Consider the following 22,035-nt stretch of genomic DNA (forward strand, 5'->3'; position numbering starts at 1 on the left):
CACTTTAATATATATAATCTGTGGATGCTTTATTTTCTTTTTGGTCAGGTATCCTGAAGAACTTGCCTGGCACACAAATTTAAGTCGAAAAATCTTGAGAAAGTCTCCACAGTTGGAAAAGTTTCACCAGTTTCTGGTTAGCGAAACCGAATCTGTGAGTAGATTTCTTTGGATTTGTTGCTTCCCTTGAAGCTTGAAATGTGCATTAGTATCTTGGTTGTATTTTGTCTACACCCGTCAGCGACCCAGTAGGGACGGCATATGGAGAAGTGTATCTATCCCCTTTAATTTCTGAGGACTCCCACAGCTGCCTCTTCTTTGGCACGTCCCGTCCAGCTGTGGAATTCGGGGAGGATCTCAGCCACAGTTGTCCCCTGGATGTGTCATTTCCTTGCCCTTCCTGGGTCTGGCTGGCCAGGGCGCTGGGAGACATCGCAATGAGACATCGCGCGGCGACTCCCGCCTTCTTGTGCTTCAGCCTGTTTTTTTCTGGGCTCCTTCTAGTCCACCTTTGCCACACAAAAACAGCAGAACCTGAGTCTGACAGCTTTGGTTCTGCACGGCCCGTGTCTTCACCCTGTCTCTTCGCCATCCCGAGTTCCCCAGTTGGTTCCGTCCCTGAGCAGCTTAGTTTTCGCCTGGCACCTTCTCTCACCGCAGTTCCCTCCTGCTTCACTCGGTGAAACCCGGTGCCCACAGATTTCACTGGTGAACTTTTTGGTTTTTTTTTTCGAATTGTCACTCGGATTTAAAATCTGCGTTCCCCTTTCCTGTTCTCGAGTCTCCTTTGCTCGCCGAGGAAACCTTTGTGTTTGCCCAGATGGCCTCGCGTCTTGTCATCCTGAGCTCCCGCCGGGCTTACAGGATCCCTGGGGTTCCGGGGCGGCTCCCCTCCAGGCCCTCAGCCCTGCCCCTGCCCCGTTCTCTCCTGCCGTGGGGGCGTCTGTCCCTTTAGGTGACCCGGTAAATGGCCTCCTCCAGCCCCCCCCCCCCCCCGCAGGGGAGAAGCGGAGCCGGCTGCTGCCCCACTGCTCACTGTCTGGGCGTCAGGACGAGAAGGGCTCGGGAGCGCCGCTGTCGGGCGGCCGGAGGGCGGGGAGGGCGGCTGAGAGCCGTGGAGGTTTGACCTTCAGCAGAGCAGCGGGTCTGCGGGAGCGGGTCCCGCGGTGCTGCGCGGCCGGGAGCGGGTTTCGGTGGAGGAGCGCGGCGGTGAGCGGCGGTGGCCCGCGCTGCGGGGCCTCGTGCGGTTCCCGATGGGCGTCGGCAGGGGAGGTGCCGTGCGGGGTGCGGGAAGCGGGGTGTCGGCTGCGAGGCCCCTCGGGCACTTGCGTGTGAAGGAAGCGACTGTCGCCCGCTTGTCTGGTCAGGGACCCCCGGCCCTGAGCAGCTCGGAGGCTTTGATCACACACTTGGGTGATTGCGGGAGGGGGGCTTTTCGGGACGATCCGCGTAGCCTGCAGCGCGGGCTCCGCGTGCGTGGGGAGCGGCTGCGGATTCGGCCGGTCTCCACGGCCGGTCTCCTCGGCCGGTCTCCACGGCCGGTCTCCTCGGCCGGTCTCCTCGGCCGGTCTCCACGGCCGGTCTCCACAGCCGGTCTCCACGGCCGGTCTCCACAGCCGGTCTCCACGGCCGGTCTCCACGGACTCCTCGCCGCCGGAGCCGATGAGCTGCGCATGCGCGGGCTCGCCTGAGGCTCCGTCCGGTTCCCGCCCGCGCAGCTACGCGCGGAGCGGCGGCTGTGGCCGGTCGGGTTCAGACGAGGAGAGCCCCCGCGGCTGGCGGCCTCTCGCTCTCCCCCTGCCGAGAGCTTCTTTCTCAGGCGTGCGGTCTTCCGGCTGCGGAGCCCGAGCCGCGGTGGGGCGCGCGCCGGACCGGGTCCGGGCGCCGTGTGTGCGGCGGGCGCGTTGGCGGAGCCCGAGCGCTGCGGGCTGCGGACACGGGGAGCCCGGCCGGGCTGTGCGTCCGGCGACGGGCACTTCTCGGGAGGAGGCCGCAGGCCTGGGCTCTCGTACAGACAGACGGGGACAGAAACGAGTTCAGTCCGGCCGAGCGGCGAGGCCTGGCGGGGCCGCGGCTTTCTGCCCCGGGCTCGGGCCGCCGCTCCCCGCCGCCCGGGGTCCCGCGGGGGCCGAGTCCGCCTCCGAGAGCCGCTGCTCCCGCTTCCGCTGTGTGTCCGGCCGCGGCGGGCGGCCTGAGCTCGCGCCGCCCTGTCTTCCGGAGCAGCCCGGGCTGTGCCTGCCTTTCTCACGGCTGAGCGGGAGTTTGGCGGGGACGGCCCTTCTTCCTTAGGCTTGCGGGCGGCAGCCGCGGACCCGCGAGTGCAGCAGCCCGTCCTGGCGCCGGAGCCCTGTGCCGGGTCTTCACACGGTCTCGTGTCCGCATGGCGGGGGCTTTCTCCGTGGCCGGGGAAACAATGCGCGGTGTTGAAAACTTCCGCCTTTTAAATATTGTTCCTGATTTTCTAAAATTTTGCCTTCTAAGGGAAATATCAGTCGTCAAGAAGCCGTTAGCATGATTCCTCCGCTGTTACTCAACGCTCACCCGCACCACAAGGTACGGCGTGTGGAACTGGGCACCGTTTCTTGATACTATTCCTAGGGCTTTGTGTGTGTGTGTGGGGGGGGGTTATGCCTTTGATCAAGAATGCTTTTTGTCAGTATTTGTTTACTTATTTTTGAGAGTGCTGTGTTTTACTTTAGGTTCTGTGTTTTGCATTTTCATCTTTAAATGTTGCAGCCGTAACTGGGTTCTTCTCTTCTCAAGTCTGCTCACTGATGTGTTTACCGCGCAGACCGGCGGCCGCGGCCTCGCCTGGCCCAGATAGGCTGGAAGTCCCCGCGAGCTCGGCCCGAGAACTGGCCGCGCGAGCGCCGCTTTGTGCGCTTCCCGCGCTCCTGCAGTGGTCACGCACACGAGCCCGTGGGGGCAGATGCGGGCCTGTCCCTGTTTCTCCAGATGAGGGAAAGGAGGCAAAGGGACTAGCCGCAGCTAGTCAGGGTGCGGCGCCAGCAAGTGGCCGCTCGAGGCCCGGGACTGGGCTGCTTGTGGCGCGGCTGCTGGCAGTGTCCCTGCCGTTCTCCCCTGGACGGAGGCCTTCCCCTGGCCTTGTGCAGCGTTTTCCTCCTGAGCTCCCAGAAGTTAAATCTATCACGTCGTAGAGTCCTTCTGTAAAGAGGGGTTTACATGTGCAGAGCAAAATACTAGGGTGACTCATGAAATTGTTTTCAATTAAGTGTCAGCTGTTTGATTTCCTAAAACATCAAACATTTCTTGCTTTTTAATAGATCTTAGATATGTGTGCAGCGCCTGGATCAAAGACCACACAGTTAATTGAAATGTTACACGCCGACATGAGTGTCCCTTTCCCAGGTATGCGTTGCCCTGCTCTGGGGAAGGCCGGAAAGCCGCTGGGCTGGGTGGAGCTGGCGAGGACGTGGTCACACTGCCCGTGGGTTGGGTCTTGAAGCTTCTGCGACAAGAGCTTGGGTTTCTGTCCCTAGGAGTAGGACTGGGCATTTAGCACGCCGCTGTGACTAGTTCCCACACCAAGGTGTTTGTACGTCGCGGCGGGGGGGTGGCTTCATTTTACAATTCTGTGGGTCTTCTGTGGAAGCAGGTGGTGTTTATTCAGCCAGAGTACGGAGACTTGCGTTTGCGGCTTCAGTAGTATCATCGTCAGGCTGGGTCTCTGTGTTGTTTGGTTCCGTGGTGACTCCCAGCCCACGCGAGAGGCAGTAGAGCGTCCTGAAGAGCTGCTGGCAGGTCCGCCGGCTTCACATCCCGCCGCGCTGGGCCGCGGTATTGGGCGTCACCTATGAAATGGGCACCAGTCCTGGGCTTCCGGGTGCTCTGAGCTTGCAGAGGGCTCAGACCATGGCAGCGATCCAAGTGTCGCCGGTGCTCCTTTCCGGGGGTTCTCTGAAAATGCCTGTCTGTGGTGGTCTTACTCTTTGAATGTTTTACCTGCGTCTGTTCCCCGTTCCTCCGTTCAAGCCACCTGCTCTCCTTCTGTTCTGATGGGCATGCTGGTAGCTTAGTTCTAAGTTGGGTTTTGGGTGGGTTTTTTTTTTTTTTTGTGACAAATAACTTTCTTTAAAAGCCTTCTTTATTATTTTTTATTTTTAATTATTTTTCCCAAATCAGTGGTAAAGAGCCTCTTTTTATTTTCATGGTTTTGCATTTCATGTTTTTTTAAGAGCAGTCTTGATTGTAAAATGTTTTTAGGCCATGTGATCCTTTTTGCCGGTGCTAGAACCAGAAGTGAGAAGGGGCAGCACCCAGGTCTTAGCCAGAGGTGAGACCAGAATCTTCCAGGCGGCCTTCAGAAGGAGCCTGGGCCCCACCCCAGAAACGCGATTCACAGAGTCGAGAATGGAGGCCCAGCCTACATGGGCTGTAGTTTAAACACTTGTCAGGGGATGCTGTTGTTTTCTACCCCTTTCTCCCCCCTACCCCCCCAGTCTCCATTTTGTTACTAATAGAAAAGATGTTTTTGGCATAGTAATTGTTACAAAGTGAATAATTCAGTTATTGAAAAAATAATTCTTGTAGTTTTAGAATTTTATGTGATGATAAAAATCTGTGCTGAGCCGTCTTTTTGGACTACTCAGCTTATTCTGGTTAATCTGATGCTTGGGTCTTAAGTTTGGTGGATTCCTGCTTCTCACCTGCCAACCAGGAGCTTACGTATTTCAGAAAATTATTCTGCTTTTGCTGTGTTTCATCTGATGGTATAATTTTATGTTCTCAGAGGGGTTCGTCATCGCGAACGACGTGGACAACAAGCGTTGCTATCTGCTCGTTCATCAGGCCAAAAGGCTGAGCAGCCCCTGCATCATGGTGGTCAACCACGATGCGTCCAGCATACCTAGACTCAAAATAGATGTGGACGGGAGGAAGGAGATTCTCTTCTATGATCGCATCTTATGTGATGTCCCCTGCAGGTATTTATGTCATTTGGAGACCAAAAAGCCTACAGTCCGCTAAGGAAGTCAGATCAAATGTAGACTAATGTGAATTGGTTCGCAAATACCCACGGAACTGTACGCATCGTTCTTGCGGCAGCCGGTGTCAAGACATAGACTCTGTGACCTTAAATTGGGAGACAGACGCTCAGAACTTTAATGCCACCGAGCACAGCAGAACGAGGGTACAGCACGAAGAGACACAGGGTGGGATGGTTCTGTCGTCTTCCCGAGGGTGAAGGAGATCACCAGGAGGGTGGTAGTGTCAAGCTCTTGACTGTAGTCATTCTAGGAGGAGTGATCGTTGGGAATGACGGTTCCTGCCAAGCGCCCGCATTCCTGATTCCGCTCATTACGGAGTGGTGGGGGGCACACTGGGTTTTCAGGAGGAGTCTCTGTTCCTCAGCACAGTGCAGTTCAGGAGTTCAGACCTTTGAGAAACTCACTGTGCCTGTATTTGTACACATACATTTCTTCCAGCTTTACGTGTGTATGTATACCTGTAAGAGAATTTTATGGATTAACTGAGTAACTTGAGTTTTTTTAAAAAGAAAAGGAGAAAACTTAAGACCTCACTAAGTTCCCAGAGACAGTGACGTAGCCATGGTCACCTAGCGAGCACAAGGATTTGTTGAGCTCGGAGTGTAGAAATCACCATAAAACTCAGCACAGAATGCAGTGCTTAACGTGAGACATCCAGTACCACACTCCATCGCGTTTAAACTCAGTGTGAGAGCTGTAAGTCGTTAGTATGAATGGGCTGGCGCTTTAAAATTCCTGCAAGAACGCCCTGTGAAATAAAACTTAAAATGGGTCCTGAGCCACTGTTGTCTGGTTCTCCTTTAGATCAGATGTTTTCCCATTCCTGTGCTCCTTTGACCAGAAACCTGTAACTTCTCGTGTCATCTTGGAGAATGCAGGAAACTTCTGAGCACGGAGCTGTAAGCTGAGGCTATCCTAACCATTATGGTAGAATTCTAAGCCACCACCGTACCAGCACGGGATGTCACTGAAAGCCGTTGTATCTCATAGGGCATTTTCCTCCTGCAGCCGCGTCCCCCTCAAGACCGTTAACTAGACCACCCAGGGAGATTAAATGCTACAGAAAGCCAGCAGTTCCAGGAATTACCCCCCGAAAAAAATGGGTGGTTAAAGTCAGACATGGACAGAAAGATGAATCAGTCAAGTCTGTATTATAAAATTTACATGGAAATAATTTCCATTAAGTGAAAGTAGAAAATCAAGTGTTTAACTGATGCATAGAAAAATCTTGGTAAAGAAGTTAAATTGGCTTAATTGAATATGCTGTGGAAAATCCCTTATGAGTGTAAGTTTATCATTATTCACGTAAATCTGATTAAAATGCCACCGTTGATTAACCAAGTTGTTAAGTAACAGGATCCAAATGCCTTCACGTTTCTGTGTCATAGGTCTGAAAATTAGTTTTGCTGGTATTTCTCTCAACTGGAAGCAAATTGATACCTCTGTAATTCTTGAATGAGATTATCTGTTAGAGTTCTGTTATTTCCTTATCTAATTGAAAATTTAAGTACGATTTAAAAGTTTAATGTCATTAGTGTCCCCAGAGCAGAAATAGAAAGTTGATGGTAGTTTGTGAGGATTTAGATGGTGTCCTAATTAGCGTTTATAGTAATAAAAATACCCACTTTGTAATTAGCTTGTATATGACATCATTGTTAACTCTGATCGGTCTACCTGGACAGTTTTTAAGTTCTGAAATACCTTACTTCCTAGTGGAGATGGCACTATGAGAAAGAACATTGATGTCTGGAAGAAGTGGACAACCTTGAATAGCTTGCAGCTGCATGGGTGAGTCGGGCTGGTCTGGCAGGCTGTCCCACATGGAGCAGGGGAGGGCACTGCATTTGGGGACAGCATTGGAGCTGGGTTTGTTAATGGTCATGGTGGAGAGAGGTTGCATATGTATCAGAAGGCGTTGTTTTTAGAACTCCTCGGAGTGGTAAACTGAACACTGTGTACATTTCAGGTACACGTTAATTAAAAATGTCTTTTTATGACAGTTTCCTATAACATTTCAGGATGTCTGTTTTCCATGAAGTGACCACTTAACCTTTTACTCTCTTACTCCTCTTTCTTCTCTTGTTTTCTGTTCTTTCATGTTGACTTACTTTACTTAACATTTTGATCTCAAATACTGTGGTTAAAGACAATTTGGAAAATTCTTAGAAGTAGAAGAAAAAGAAGATCTCGTAAATCAGATAACTTCTGTAATGTCTGGGGCGCCGTGGGTAGGTTTCTGTGCATCGGGACGGTAGCACACCAGTCTCGAGTGTGTGGGGTACACAGCTGTGGATTTTTTCATTTGACATTAGTGTTATGCATTACAGAATTGTGGGTGGTCTATACTGTACTCATGAATATTCACCATAAACAACTGCAGCGGCAGATTTTGTTTTTCCGTTAAATACTTTTTAACTGTTTGTGGGTTAGATACTAGGATTAGAATGTACGAAGGGACCTAAGTTTATAGAATGAAAAGTCAAATATGTGTACAGGTGTGGGGGCTTTTTCATGGTGAGACTTACATAATACGTTGACTTCAGTCGGCTTTGTGCTTTGCTTGCCGGCTTGTTGGGAAGGACGTAGAACAGTAAATGTGTTGTTTACATCGACGTTTTTGGTTGATATGTGACACCTCGTATGGCTTTATTGTAACATCACTGAAGACCTTGAGTTGTTTTTGTGGGAGTTGTTGATTTTGTATTTTATTGTAAGCATGTCATAAGAGCTTGCAGTAAGCGTGGCGGAACGGGTGGTGTGTGTGCTGCGTGGGTGTGTTTAGTTTTGGGGTGACCAAGTGTCTGACCCTTAGCTTACAGCTGCGGATCGCGACGCGGGGTGCAGAGCAGCTGGTGGAAGGCGGTAGGATGGTGTATTCCACGTGTTCCCTCAACCCCATTGAGGACGAAGCTGTCATAGCCTCTTTGCTGGAAAAAAGCGAAGGTAAGCGTGTGGGACACGTTAAACACGTCGTTTACTGCTGCAGTGTATATGCACGTAGACCTTTTCTGGGCACTTGCTAGTGTGATTAGCCCGGAAGCCCTGAAGTGAGCTGCCCTTGCTTACAGCGTGCTTGTACAGCGGGTTTCTCCTAGTCGATGAATTACAAGGATTGCCTCCTTGGTATCTCTTAGGTTTGAAAGATTTGGTTAGTCCTTATCACAGTGGTTTTTTGAAAAAAATCTTAGTTATAAAACACTTGTAACTTGAAGTTTACCGTTGTTTTAACTATTCTCAAATGTGCATTTTGGGAGTGTTGAGAACACTCACTTGTCGTGTAGCCAATCTCGAGTGCTTTATCTTGCCAAGCTGAAATTATGGACCCATCACAACTCCCCGTTTTCCCACCCCATTGTCTGTCCTCTTTTTCTTTTTTTAAATTAATTTATTACTTACTTATTTTTTAAGATTTTGTTTATTTGACACACAGAGAGATTACAAGCAGGCAGAGAGGCAGGCAGAGAGAGAGGAGGAAGCAGGTTCCCTGTTGAGCAGAGAGCCCGATGCGGGGCTCGATCCCAGGACCCTGAGCTCATGACCTGAGCCGAAGGCAGAGGCTTAACCCACTGAGCCACCCAGGCGCCCCCCATTGTCCTCTTTGCTGTCTCTGGAGTTTGATCACTCTCGGGACCCTACAGGTGGAATCAGAGCGCGGGTGTCTTTTTGTTGACTGGCTTATTCCAGCATCCTGTCCTGATGTTTCCTCCGTGTTGTCACGGGGTTCAGGGTCTCCTTCCTCCAGCCCTAAGGGCTGAAAACGCTGGCTGTGCGCATGTGCCACATTCTGTCTCCCCACTCTTCTCTCCGTGGACACTTGAGGTGTTCCCCGTTTTAGTTCTTGTGACCCGTGCTGCAATGACTGTGGCTGCACAGGTAGCTCTTGAGGACCCTGCTTTCAGGTTTTGGGGTGTATATCTTGTGGAATTGTCAGTGATACGATAATTCTGTTTCATCTTTGAGGTTCCCCCATTTTACATTGCCAGAACCCAGGGGTTCCCACTTCTTCCCGTCCTTGCCGGCGGGGCCCTTGTTACCTTCTGCTTTCTTGAGAGTAGCCGTCCTAGTGGGTGGGACGTCCTAGCGCATGGTTTCGTCCGGGGAACTGCACAGATGGTATGAAGTGTTTTCAATGACTGTTTCCATAATGGTTTGATGTAAATTATTTCTTCTTACGTAAATTTTCACTGACATGTTAACTTTTCCCATCACACTCTCCTTAAAGCCAATAATGATGGATTTCAAACTAGGATTCCAGAGTAGAATGTTTCCACATTCGCTGCACACGTGTGTATGAAGGAAGCTGGACCGTAAGCACCGAGACCAGTGTCCCCAGCTGTTCCAGCTTCCAGTTACCTCCTTTGCAGTGCTGACTGACCTGTGCTGTGTAGTTTGCTCTCTAGTTGTTCTCACTCGGAGTCCTTGAGATCGGTATTGAGTACGTTGTGTTTATTTTGTTTGGCTATGCTTAAGTTGGCCTGTGTAAAGGTTTGATTTCTAAATGGTGTTCTTTGCAGGGTCATAGTCTCTGTGTTTGTGGTGGGACTTCATTTCAGAGGCATCTGAGGAGAAGGCGGATGGCATTGAGAGGTGACTGAAACCGCAGGTGTCCTGTGCTGCATCATTTTCTTACTGGGCTGGTGGGGTTCCACTCTGGGTTTGCTGTGACAGCCATCAGGCCACAGGTCTCCATCTTCGTCTCTCAGAGGCTGCACATGTCAGCAGGGCTTCGTGGCAGAGTAGTCCTTTGCTGAACCTTGCACTTGACGGTGACTGAGGCTCTGGGAGCAGCGAGGTCCCTGCCTGAAGGAGCTCAGACCTGGCTGCAGGCAGGGCGGCTGATGAGCATTCGGTCTGCACACGCTGGGCCAGCGTTGCATCTCCTGACCCCCACGCTGGTGGGGAGTCCGTCACTGCTGAGCCCTGCCTGGGCAGGGGGTGCGGGACAAAGCCAGCTTCTGCAAACCTGCGCTATTAGTGTTTGCTTTCAGAAGGAAGACGGTTCGGGTAGAGTAGTGCAAGTCCGCACGATGCTTTTGTCAAAGATTTCTTAGGAGGACGCTTCTGCCTTGAGGGCTCTCTTGCCTTGTTTTTATACTTGTCTGAGCGTCTGGTAGCTTCCGTGGGGCTTTGTTGTATTTTCCTCTTCCGTGAGGCTGTCCAGTCTCTGATCTGCAGCTGGAGGCATGTGTGGAAGGTCCCACTGTGGCCCCATCTTGTAGCCTCTCATGATGTTGTTACGGTGGATGCGTGTTTTTAAAGCTGGACTGTTGTCCTGTCCTGTTCAACTTAACTTGAACCTGGAACAGAAGGTTTACAGATTTTCAGTTCACTATAAATGTTACTGTTTGGCTGTTTACTAGATGGGAAAGCATGAAGACCCACGTCCTCTAACTGGTGTGTATCTAGAAGCCAGGAGTGGGTGGAACGCTCAGATCCTCCTGGCCTTGTGATATGTTCACGGGGTGGGGGGCGGGGGCGGCGGCGGGGGTGCGTGTGCCACTGCCCCGGGGCTCATGTCGGGTATGCCGCAGGCCGTGGGACTCCACAGCTGCTATGTGGCTCTGTGGCTTCACTGGCAGTAACTCATGTGCCACAGTGTCACTTGTTTTAAGAGTATGACTAGTGACCTTTATGGAGTGTCTGTGCACAGCCGTCCCCCCCTGGCCCCAGCGTAGACCGTTTCTGACCCCCCACGAAGCAGCTGTGTGTGCTCTGGCCTGTTCCGTCCCTGCCCCAGGAGCCGGGCCCGCTCTCCGTTGTATGGAAGTACTCTCCCTGGGCATTTAGTAGAAATCAAGCTATATGGTGTATGAGCTTCTGCATTGGGCAAAATGTGGACTTTTTTTTTTTTTTTTTGGTCCGTAGGTGCTTTGGAGCTTGCTGATGTGTCTTCTGAGTTGCCGGGACTGAAATGGATGCCTGGAATTGCACATTGGAAGGTATTCTTTCTGGGAGGACTCTGGCTCGTAAGAGCAGGAACGGCTGGCCAGGCTTGTCCGAGTCGGGAACATTTTAAAGCACCCGCTTTGGGGTAATGTCAGTAAATCCTACTGCTGGTTGTGCCATCAGTTTGGCTTAGAATTCTGTTGAATGACAAATGGTACGATTCCACAGATATTTTTCTCTGGTTTAGGAAAGCTTCCCTGCCTTTATTTTGCAATTAGAAGTTAGCTTTGTGTATTTTCATCCTTATAAGTATAGCTGTGCTGTTTTTTTATTACTGGCTGGGATTCAGGTTTCATTTCCAATATGAAACAATTTACTTTTCAGTTTTAAACCAGCAAAAACCTGAGACTTGTTTTTTAAAAAAAATCCTATATGGAAAATGCTCTTTTACAAAATGACTGCTCTGTTTGTTAGAATACAGGATCCTCTCACTTCTCGCTCCCCACACAGTCTCAGCTTTGGAGAGCAGTGAGAGTTGGCGTTTACCACAGCTGAGAGCCTTTATCTGGGATTTTCTTCTTCGAGCGTGTGGTGATGTGGAGTTCTGCCCTCTCCTCTTCCAGGTCATGACGAAAGATGGACAGTGGTTTTCGGAGTGGGAAGAGGTGCCTCACAGCAGACACACCCAGATCCGGCCCACCATGTTCCCACCAAAGGACCCAGAGAAGTTACAGGCGATGCACCTCGAGCGTTGGTGGGTCTGTAGGGCTTGAAGAGTTTTGGGAAGGCGGGGGGAGGGGCTCTCCAGCGTTCCTGCAAGGCCTGGGCCGTGGGTGTGGCTGACTTCAGGTGTGCGAACTTGCCAGAAAGAAAGAAGTTCACGTTTCCTGTTCGCTGCTGGCACTGAGTGTTCGTAAATACGGCAGGTGGGGAGGATCTAAAGGTTTGAACTTTGCGTGCTCCCTTGACTGTGTGCACAGCATGCGCCGGCCGTCCCGTGAGGGCTCCCTGAGTACTGACCAGAAGACAGGATGTCTCTGTCAAAGGTCGTCTTGCCAGTTTTTGTTTTAATACTAAAAGGATGTATTTTGAATCAGTTAAAACGTGTGCATTGTGGGTTTTTTTTTTTCCTCAGTCTTAGGATATTACCACATCATCAGAATACCGGAGGGTTCTTTGTGGCAGTGTTAGTGAAGAAGTCTTCAATGCCGTGGAATAAACGTCCTCCAAAGGTGAGCATCTTGTGAAATAACGCAGCATTATCACATAAGCTTTCTGTGCGTTCGAGGCAGACACTGGCAGAAGTTGGAGGAACCGTGTTTGAGGGGTGGAGAGCAGCTGAGCATGAGCGGGTGGGGGGGGCAGGGATTCATTTAAATTTTGAGTTTTCCAAAAAGCTGCAGTGTCTTAAAGGGATAGATCCAGGGCACCTGGGTGGCTCAGTTGGTAAAGCAACTGCCTTCGGCTCAGGTCATGATCCTGGAGTCCCGGGATCAAGTCCCGCATCAGGCCCTCTGCTCAGCAGGGAGCCGGCTTCTCCCTCTGCCCCTCGCCCCTTTCATGCTCTCTCTCTCTCTCAGATAAATAAAATCTTTAAAAGAAAAAAAAAAAGGGGGGATAGATCCACGAAAAAGGCAGACTTGGGGGATCACTTTCCTTCTGCATCTCAAGTCCGGTTCTTTAATAAAAATTGAAAAGACATAATGACGGCCCCGTGGCCCAGAGTCAGAGCCCCCATGCTGGCTGCTGTGCTCTGTGCCCTGGGGCTCACTTGAGCCCATTGCAGACGGACAGAACTCCGCCAGCCTGAGGCCAGCCTGTCTTCCCTTTGGCCGTGAGGGATAGTGACAGGGACTTTGTCCAGGCCTGGCCGAAAAGGAGGCAGAGAAGACCCGAGCCGTCCTGATGGGTTGTTGTAGGAGGCCCTGGAGCAGGGAGGGGAGGTAGGAGGGCAGCCTTTGAGCCTTCCCATGTAATGTCTGCCGGCCTCCTCGTTACCAGCAGGACATTTATTTCTCTAGTTCGTACCTCAGCCTTTCCATAACGTCAGAACATGGCTGGGATCACAGTCTGCAGGTCAGTATTTCTTTCTGATGAACGCTTACAAAGGAGCACAAAGAACGCTCAGACTTTGGAGAGGCAGAAAGGAAAGTGTTCCTGGGACCTGGGAGCCGGCCGACCCGCATGAACGCGTCCGTGTCCGGCCTCACAGCGGCCCAGGAGCAGACCCGGCCCGTCCGCGCAGGCACCGTGCTGGTTGTGGGAGGCTGGAGAGGGTTCCGCTGTGCGTGGTCGTTTGGCTGCTCCTTGGCCCCGGACTCCTGGGTCGGGAGCTCCAAGCAGCACTGTCACTGACGTGTGTCAGCTCCGTGTGTCACTGCCGTGGTCACTTTTTGAAAGTGCACACAGGGGGCGCCTGGGTAGCTCAGATGGTTAAGCGTCTGCCTTCGGCTCATGATCCCAGGGTCCTGGGATTGAGCCCCATGCCGAGCTCCCTGCTCAGCGGGGATCTGCTTCTTCTGCCTCTCCCTACCGCTCCGTGCTCACGTGTTATCACTGTCTGACATAAATAAATCTTTAAAAAGTAAAAATGAAAAAAAGCACAAGGAAACAAGCGAAATTCATTTCAATAACTGGTTTGTCCCAATATACATAAAAGTTTACTGTGTGGTCTCCATGCAAGTTGCTAGTAAGTCATCTTCTGTGTCTCACTGAGTGTTTGAAGCCACGTGAGGGCACAGCCGAGATCACTCTTCCTTGCGCTGGTCCTGTGGCAGCGGTGAAAAAGCTCACCCTGGGCGTTGCTCCAGCACCACGTGGCACGGGGGTGGAGCCGATTGTGTGTGCGCACCAGAGGCTGCGCGGACCTGTCTGTCGCGGGACCGCCTGCTAGGACGAGCGGCAACTGTTCCCAGAGGCTCCGCTCCCTGCTTTGGTGCGCGTGTGGCTATGGAGAAGGGCTTGCTGGCACGTGCTTTTTCCATGATGATCAGCCTCGCCTTTCCTGTTGCTGCTCCGGCTCCTCGTTCCTCCCCGAAGGGACTGGGTGTGGGTCGCCTGCTCTGCATGCGGGCATGGCTCCGTGCTCCTGGGCTGCACGGCTGACTGAGGCGTGTGTCCCCACGTAGAAGTGAGGGGGCCCGCAGGCGCAGAGCTGGCCCAGAGGGCGCCGGGGTTGGGGGGGGGTTTGCACTGGAGCTGCACTGGGAGGAACCGGGAGTAGCATTTCTAGGATCTGAGGGGGCGGGCAGGGTGATTGGGTGATTGTTTTGTATTTTCCCTTAAAAATAAAAGGTATTTTCTGGGAGGCAGTGTTGCATAGTGTGGGGTCCCAGCAGCTCATCTGCCTTTGGGCTTTGTGACCTTGGGGAGCGTGTTTCACTGTTCTTGCCCAAGTGTCCTAATTGCACCAACCCTGTGACTTGTTAGGACATGTCGTTTTAAATAAGTTTTTGTATAATATCTTGTGTAAAGTGCATCTGAAGCCGTTTCAGTAAGTCAGCCGTTTGGCGCTCTCTGCCAGCCGGAGTGATCCTATGGCCCCGGTTCCAAAGTTGGTTCCCTGTGTTCCCTGGGGCGTGCCGTGCCTGCGTCCCATTCCTGGGGGCCTGTACCCGGGTGGCGGCATGGGCCATCGCAGGCTGCAGTTATGCACACCCGTGTGCCAGCCCCGCCTGCTGCCATGCAGGGCAAGTGTGCGCTCACGACTCTGAGTGGAGCTGAACCGGCTGTGTCCTCGGCCTGGACTGGGAAATGGCCTCATGTGCTGTTTATGGAAGGAAGGTAGAAACCGTGCCGACGACTTCTGCACATAACAGCAAACAGACTTAAGATATTTCCAGAACATTCTGTAGCGTCGATGTGTGAAATGCCATAGAGAAATAGGATGGGTTTTGTGTAGTGAGTGTTTATTTTTTTGCAGCAGTGTGAAGTGGGTTGTGCTTGGAGTGTAGACGCACTTGTCCCCTGTTGCAGATACAGGGTGAGCCGGTGGAGCCCAGAGAGCCTGTGCGGTCCAGCCCTGCACACCCCGCGGAAGGAGCAGCTGTGGACCCCGCCGCGCCGGAGAGTAAAGCTGCCAGTGGGATGGATGACACAGACGCCACAGAAAGATCTGAGAGCGCAGAGAACAGCAGCAGTAGGAAGGACGGAGTGTGCGGGTAAGAGAAGGGGCTCTGTGCTCCCTTGTGTCTTCCAGCCCCTAGCTTGCCGGAACGGGGGCGTCCTGCAGCAGGCGGGTGCCTCTGTGTGTGGCGGGGTCGGATGCGTGTGGAGAGCATGGGCCGCGGGGGGCTGAGCAGGAGGGCTGGCAGCAGGGGGAGTGTGCTGCTGGCTTGTTGCCTTAGGACCGATTACAGTGCATGTTTCTCATCCTGATTCCCTCCTCAGTCCTCCTCCATCTAAGAAAATGAAGTTGTTTGGATTTAAAGAAGATCCGTTTGTATTTATTCCTGAAGATGATCCATTATTTCCACCTATCCAGTAAGGATTAATTCATCGTACTGAATTGTTAAAGTTTGGGTACCTGGTTGCATTTGGCCGTGTGTAGTTATTTAGTTGTGTGTAGCATCTGTTTTCCGTTCGTAATAGCTTGGTAGAGCTGGGTGACACTTCGGAGTGTATGGTGAGCTGCTGGAGTCTGTAAGGTGCTCGGGGTTGGGTTGGGATAGTGGTGGGGGGCTCGACGGTGGCCCCCGAATGTCATTTCCCAGTGGAGCTTGTAGACCCATGGCCACAGCCACCTGCCCAGGTCCTGTGTGGGACTTGGAGAGTGGGTCTCGGTGGGAGGTTGGGGACCCCAGCTGGAAACTGCTCCCCAGCTGGACCAGAGGGAAAGGTGCTTAAGTTAACAGGCTCCAGCTTATTTCTTCCTGCTTGTTAAGTTTCAGTATCCAGTTGCCACGGTGGCACGTGTGCTGCCCTGTGGCTCGTTACCTGTCTCAGTGGGCAGGGGGTTGTCAGGTCATCAGAGTAACAGGTGAGAGAGCGGAGGCATACTTGTCCGTAAAGTTTCCCACTCCAGTTGTTCCCAGGGAACTCGATCAAGTGTGGACGGTGGGCGTGTGCGGCAGAGCGCGAGCGCCCTGAGCCACAGATGAGACGCCGAGCTCTGTCCGGGGAGAGTCCGTGCGGGGGGGGAGGGGGGGCTGTCACGTTTGAACCAAACTCACAAACAGCTCTGTCTTGTTCGTAGGAAGTTTTATGCATTGGATCCTTCATTCCCAAAGATGAATTTGTTGACTAGGACTACGGAAGGGAAGAAGAGGCAGCTCTACATGGTCTCCAAGGAGCTGAGGAACGTGCTGGTGAACAACAGCGAGCGGATGAAGGTGTGCGCGGCGGGGGCGCGGGCAGGCCCGGGTGCTGGCTCTGTGTTCGGAGCGGGCAGGGTACCCTGGCTCTCCTGGTCACATGCCTGTCGTGTGGATCATTCATCCTTTTCGGCTGCGCTAGGCCAGCCTCAGCTGAGAGCATCAGTGAGGCTGTGGGAACCCCTGCTTTGGTCAGACTTGTAAAGTTTTCCGTGTTCTTTTACTTCCCTTCCCAGCTCACAGCTGTGCCTCCTTGGTAAGAAGGGCTTATTTTAATTGATTATTCAGCTTTTATTTATATGTGTGTGTCCTCTTACTGTCTTACGTGCAGGTTATAAACACGGGGATAAAAGTGTGGTGTCGGAATAACAGCGGTGAAGAGTTTGATTGTGCTTTTCGGTTGGCACAGGAGGTAATTTGGGACACGGACTTGGTAGCAGCAGCCGGTGGTGGATCCGTGGGCGCGGGTGCCGTGCAGCTGGGCTGGTGCCCGTGGGGAGGTGGGGGCTGGATGAGGGGTGTGCCAAGGCCTCGGGGAGAGTGGGTGATGGTTCTCACTCATAATGGTGGCCTCCCTTTATTCACACAGGGAATATACACGCTGTATCCATTTATTAATTCAAGAATTATCACTGTTTCCATAGAAGATGTCAAAATTCTGTTAACCCAGGAAAATCCATTTTTTAGAAAACTTAGCAGTGAGACCTACAGCCAAGCCAAGGACTTGGGTAAGCCGTTGGGGCATGACTTGTCCTCGTAAAGCCAACAAAGACGTGGGTGTGCAGGCTTCTCAGAGATTTTAATATGTCATGTCTTGCTTTCTGCTGAGCCTTGTCAGCTTTCAGAGGGCCTTGTGGAGATGTACACTCTGGTACATCAGAGTGTACCCAGGCACAGAGGCACCCCACGGGTTGCCCTCCTTCCCCAGGCCACGGTGGAGGGCTGTGCCGCCCACCAGCCTATAGGTGTCTGCAGGTGTTAAGCCCTGGCCGTCCTGTGAGCCAGAGCCTCAAGTGCCTGCAGCCAAGGGGACAGCCAGGGCAGGTCCCCGCAGGGATGCAGGGCATGTCCTGGTGCTCGGGCTCGTCTGCATCCCGTCACGAGGTGCAGGACGCTGACTGACGCAGGCAGGTGTCCTCTTCGTTTGGCGTTTCATCCGCTGAGTTGAAGCCGGATGCGAGTGTTGCCAGCTCCTGCCGCAGCCTGGCCAGCCCCCAAAATAGATCCTTGGTCACGTTTTTGTTTACACGTTTTATAAACTGCCACTTCAAGGTATTCTAGTGATATTTTCACCTAAGAACAAAAGTAATTTCACCAAGAATTCTAATTTTGATTTTTTTAAATTCTTGTTTATTTTTTATAACTTTATTCACTGTTTCTGACTCAGCTGGTCCAAAAACTGCACAAATCAAGTTATTGCAATTACAGGGTTGTACATTTTATCCTGAAACCGAAGGATACAAAACATGCTGGGTGGGATCTGGCTCCTGGTGGCTCAGGCAGGAGCTGCATTTAAAGTGGAGATTAGTTTGCACTTGGCTTATTCTTTGTCTTAATCCCACATTGAGATGATTGTGGTATAATTTTTGTCAGTTTTTATGTGTATTTCATGCTGTTTCTGGAAGTTAGAGCAACTGTTTATTTAATCTTCAATTTTGAGAATTAACGAGTAGTTCATTCCCCTCTCCCCACTGCTGGGAGACTTTCTGAGCCGCTCCAGCGACACCCCCAAGCGGTCTCACGCAGTCCCACCACGTGGCCAGGACTGCCCCACTCGCTGGTGGTTCTGTTTTTAGAAAGAAAATGCTCTTCTCCATGGAGACTCTGCAGGTTATTTGCTTCTTTCTCCACAATGCTGGACACGTGAGCAGCAGCGATGACCGGCAGGCTTTGCCAACACGTGTCTGTTTCTCTTCCAGCCAAGGGGAGCATTGTCCTGAAGTACGAGCCAGACCCTGCGTAAGTGTGGGCACCCCGGCCGGGGGGGAGCTGGGTTGGTCGTGGGAGCCTTTGACAAACATTGTCTTAAAAGTAGTGTTGTAGAAATTCTAGGACGAATGTAGCTGTATATCTTCACCAGAGTACTTTCTTCTAGGACATTCAGCTCAGACCAAACGTATTTTCACTGAGGTAATAGAATGTGCAGTACTTCTCTGTGGCTGAGAAATCTGGTTCTGATTTCTGTCTTAAACAGAATGAATGGAAGAGTTGAACAGTTGAGAGAGGTCAAGGCTTTCTGTCTCTGCCATGGGTTTAGCCCTGGTCTATGGGTTCCCGATTATGCATGCGTTGGGCAGTGTTGTTCCAAAGTGGGGTGTGGGGGTTCCCTCCTGCCCGACCGCCGTCCATGGTGCTCACAAGTGCCCATGCAGCTTTCAGGAGTCTGCGGAGAGTAGGCGCCGAGGGTCAACGCTATCCAGAGCGGGGCGAAGAGCTCGGGCCACATGCCCAGTGTGCCCCAGCTAGGGAGTGCCAGAGGCAGGGTTTGCACCCAGGATGGCTCATGTGTCACAGCCACCTCTTTGTAAAGTAAAATACCACTTCCAAGGGGAGGAAGGAAAATGGGGCACAGGGCCGGAGAGGGATTTGGGGGAGAGTTTAGGTGGAGCTGTGGGAGAGTTTAGGTGGAGCTGTGGGAGGTGGTGGTTGGCCAGACTCCAAATGGCAAAAAGGAAGCAGAGAAGCGCCAGCCTGAGGAAGGAATGAGCTCGAAGGCAGCCTGGGTAGAGCTGGCAGAGGAGGGCAGGCCCAAGCCCCCTGCATGGTCTGCACGGCCTGCAGCTGCAGTGAAGACAGGAGCCCGGGTGTGGCCCTGAGTGTGCTTGTGGGAGGCAAGGTGCACAGCAAGAGGGGGCGGCATGGGAGGTGGGAGGCAGGTGCCAGGGGCCAAGTGTTGGAGGGAGAGGTGCACGTGGGGGCCTGTGGGGCTGTGTTTGCAGGTCACGCAGACCAGGGGGCTGTGAGTGCAGACGTGCAGGAGAGCTCCGGGTCGGCTTCTGGGTTTGAGCTGCGCTGGTGTCCTCCAGTGAAGGGAAGAGTGGGGGAGAACCGATATACTGAATTTGAAAATGCAGCACTAGACCGTAGGAGACGGGCAGGCTGCTCTGCGGAAGTGTTGGGAATTGAGGGGAGGTCATTCCCAGTGTGGATCTTCAGCATCCCTGAGTGTGTCAGTGCTGCGTCAGCCGCGGGCTTGATGCCAGAGCTCCTGAGGGTGGTGCAGATGGGAACCAGGGTTTGTAGGCTCTCGTGCCAGTATTGGGGTCCAGATCTGCGAGATGGGAGCAGCTAAGGGGGGACAGGCAGGAGAGAGAACGCAGAGAAGCGCCGGGGAGACAGGCCAGTATCTGAGCTGGGGGAGCTGGCGTGGACTGTGCCTGCCAGGCATCTGTGGGGGCGACAGCGAATGGGGCTTTCCTGGGCCAGTGGCTGGGTCAGAGAAGGTCTAAGTGGGGGAGCCCTCAGCCTGCTTCTGTACACGTGGAAAACCCAAGAAAAGGAAAACACGCTGTGGGTTGTCGGGAATGAGGGGTGGTGTCGCAGAAGCATTTAGATCGGGACCCAGAAGTGGTTTTGGAAGGTCTGGATACCGTGTGCTTTTCCACTGTCCCTAGTTCTGTGAGCGGGTGGGTGCTCATGGGCACAGGCAGGTGCCAGAGCCCTGAGATTGAGCGACAGCAAGGGTTGGATGGTGGGGACTCTTGTCTTTTCCTGTCATTGTGTCTTCTCAGTGTACCATCCAAGCTCTACCCAGGGACTATGGAAAGGTACTGAGGTGTTTCCCTCTGTGTCATGGTTTATTTCTCTCATTGGTTCAACCCCTTCTTTTTTGCTGGGTATGTTTTCTTTAAATCTGATGGGTACCCTTCTGTGTTAGTTCCTTCCTCTGCCCGTGACCCTGATGCCTGGCATTGAGCTGCATAGAACGGGACGTAGAGTTAATTGGACGGGGCTCTAGGGGCCAGAATGCTAGAGTGGAGTCACTCCTGAAGGGAAACGATGATTTGCATGGTCCTGGGGAGGGGGCATGTGAGTTACACGGTAACTGGCGTCTCATCCAAGGGACCGGGACTTAAAGTCGCTGGTGAGCAGGTGGGCATGTCTGTGTGGTACGATTGAGCAGACTCAGGGAGGTAGGGGTGCTTTGGGCCCCAGTAACACTGCATGCTGGAAATGGGCGAGCACGGTGTGCCAGGGCTTGTCTTGTCATGTGGGTGGGTAACCGAGAGGAGTTGGGGTCGCCCATTTGGAAGGCACGGAAGCACAGAGTGTGGACAGTGCGGGCGGTCTGGCTCCCCGACGGCTCTGCAGAGCTGAGGCCTCCCAGCTGGGTCTTCGCCTTGGAGAAGATGGAGGTGTTTGGAAATTCTCACGCTGAAAAGTGTGTATGAACTCTGAATGTGGGGGTTATTCCATCAGGAGCTTTTAGAAAGAAAAACTGGCCAACATGAGCATGTTGAGAATATTCAGGACTTGATGCAGGAACCAGTCTTCATTTGAGGAAACTCCCTAGGATCACAGAGCGAGATGGCCCCCAGTGCTCTGGGCATACTGCTTTTGGAAGGTCGCCTTTTTAATCCTTCATTGGCTAGGAGGGCACTTGATATTCACACACAACCACTTTTTTGTAGGAAACCAGACACCCTTCAGTGTCCCATTGTGTTATGTGGATGGCGGGGAAAGGCCTCCATTCGGACTTTTGTGCCCAAGAACGAACGGCTTCATTATCTCAGGATGATGGGGCTGGAGGGGTTGGCAGAAAAGAAGAAGGAAGGGACTGTCGTGGCTCAGGAGAGCGCCGACAGCTCTGGGCTGCCGGAGGATGAGGTGAGTGCCGAGCACGGAGCGGAGCAGGCCACCAGCGCAGGTGCCAGCGAGGACGCCAGCGCGGACACCAGTGAGGACGCCAGCGCGGACACCAGTGAGGACGCCAGCGCGGACGCCTCCTCGGGTCCCTCAGGCCCTGCCCCCAGGGAGGCCGCCCTGCCCCGGTGAGGAGGTCCCTGCGAGGAGGCCCCGGGACTGTCTGTGTGGGCAGCCCAGGGGTCCTCTGGTGTCCCAGGCCAGACCCAGAACTTCTGATATTGAAGGCTGGAGATGGACGGAATGGTGGAAGAGTCGCGAATGAGCTCAGTACTGCTTTCATATATTTTTTTAGCTTTGTTAGAAGTTGCTCATTTTACTGTTTCTTTTGCAAAACTGGGTCCGTTGTGTCTGTGGCCAGCCGGTCACTGTTGCCGTTAGTCTTACTCTTAGGAAGCAAAACTGCCCTTGCGGGATGTTCAGGTTCCTTTTGTTACGCCTTTATTGGTCTGTGGTCTGGTGTTTCTTTTAATTATTATTTATAGAGAGAATCTATAACTCACTGTGGGCCATTGGAAGACATCCCGTGAACGTTAACAATTGTGTGAAGTTGCACATTAGTGGTGCGACATTAACATGCGGTGGATTAGCATCTGAGGTCTCAGATGGCTTCTGTGCCTTTGTAACAAAAAGTAAAATAAATTCTTTTCTCAGAGTAAGAGCTGTCTTGTGATACTATGAGGTTTTGTGTCCTTTTATTGAATGGAGTGCTTTGCGATTCTGTTTTTAAATGGGGTTGGGATCCTTGGAGCAGTGAAATAAATTATTAATGATGACGTGTGTGTGTGTGTGTGTGTGTGTGTGTGTTTACTCTCTGTGAGGTGGAAAGAACAAACTTATTTTTGGAAAATGGAAATGTTAGTTTCCCAGCATTCGCGGCTCCTAAGAGGAGTGTTCATGTAAAGGTTGCTCTCGGGGGAGTAGGCTGGACGTGAAGCCCTTCTCCTGGGCTCCCCTGTTGTTCCGCA

The 22,035-nt window shown here is 52.4% G+C and overlaps 1 protein-coding gene across 2 annotated transcripts in view; it reads left to right on the forward strand.

Moving 5' to 3' along the window:
• Nucleotides 1-21,726, forward strand: part of NSUN2 (NOP2/Sun RNA methyltransferase 2) — a 28,582-nt gene extending 6,856 nt beyond the window's left edge. For both annotated transcript variants that reach the window (XM_045089125.1, XM_045089116.1), the window contains exons 4-19: nt 49-154; nt 2,482-2,553; nt 3,285-3,369; nt 4,751-4,943; nt 6,720-6,794; nt 7,819-7,949; nt 10,872-10,945; nt 11,516-11,646; nt 12,028-12,124; nt 14,868-15,052; nt 15,282-15,374; nt 16,087-16,222; nt 16,536-16,616; nt 16,794-16,932; nt 18,124-18,163; nt 20,836-21,726. In XM_045089125.1, coding sequence (XP_044945060.1) covers nt 49-154; nt 2,482-2,553; nt 3,285-3,369; nt 4,751-4,943; nt 6,720-6,794; nt 7,819-7,949; nt 10,872-10,945; nt 11,516-11,646; nt 12,028-12,124; nt 14,868-15,052; nt 15,282-15,374; nt 16,087-16,222; nt 16,536-16,616; nt 16,794-16,932; nt 18,124-18,163; nt 20,836-21,199 — 2,002 coding nt within the window. In that variant the 3' untranslated portion in view covers nt 21,200-21,726. The remainder of the gene's footprint in view (nt 1-48; nt 155-2,481; nt 2,554-3,284; nt 3,370-4,750; nt 4,944-6,719; nt 6,795-7,818; nt 7,950-10,871; nt 10,946-11,515; nt 11,647-12,027; nt 12,125-14,867; nt 15,053-15,281; nt 15,375-16,086; nt 16,223-16,535; nt 16,617-16,793; nt 16,933-18,123; nt 18,164-20,835) is intronic.
• The last annotated feature ends 309 nt before the right edge of the window (nt 21,727-22,035 follow it).

The sequence above is a fragment of the Mustela putorius genome, unplaced genomic scaffold (assembly GCF_011764305.1).
Source record: "Mustela putorius furo isolate JIRA1106 unplaced genomic scaffold, ASM1176430v1.1 tig00000107_pilon_pilon_pilon, whole genome shotgun sequence".
NCBI lineage: Eukaryota > Metazoa > Chordata > Mammalia > Carnivora > Mustelidae > Mustela > Mustela putorius.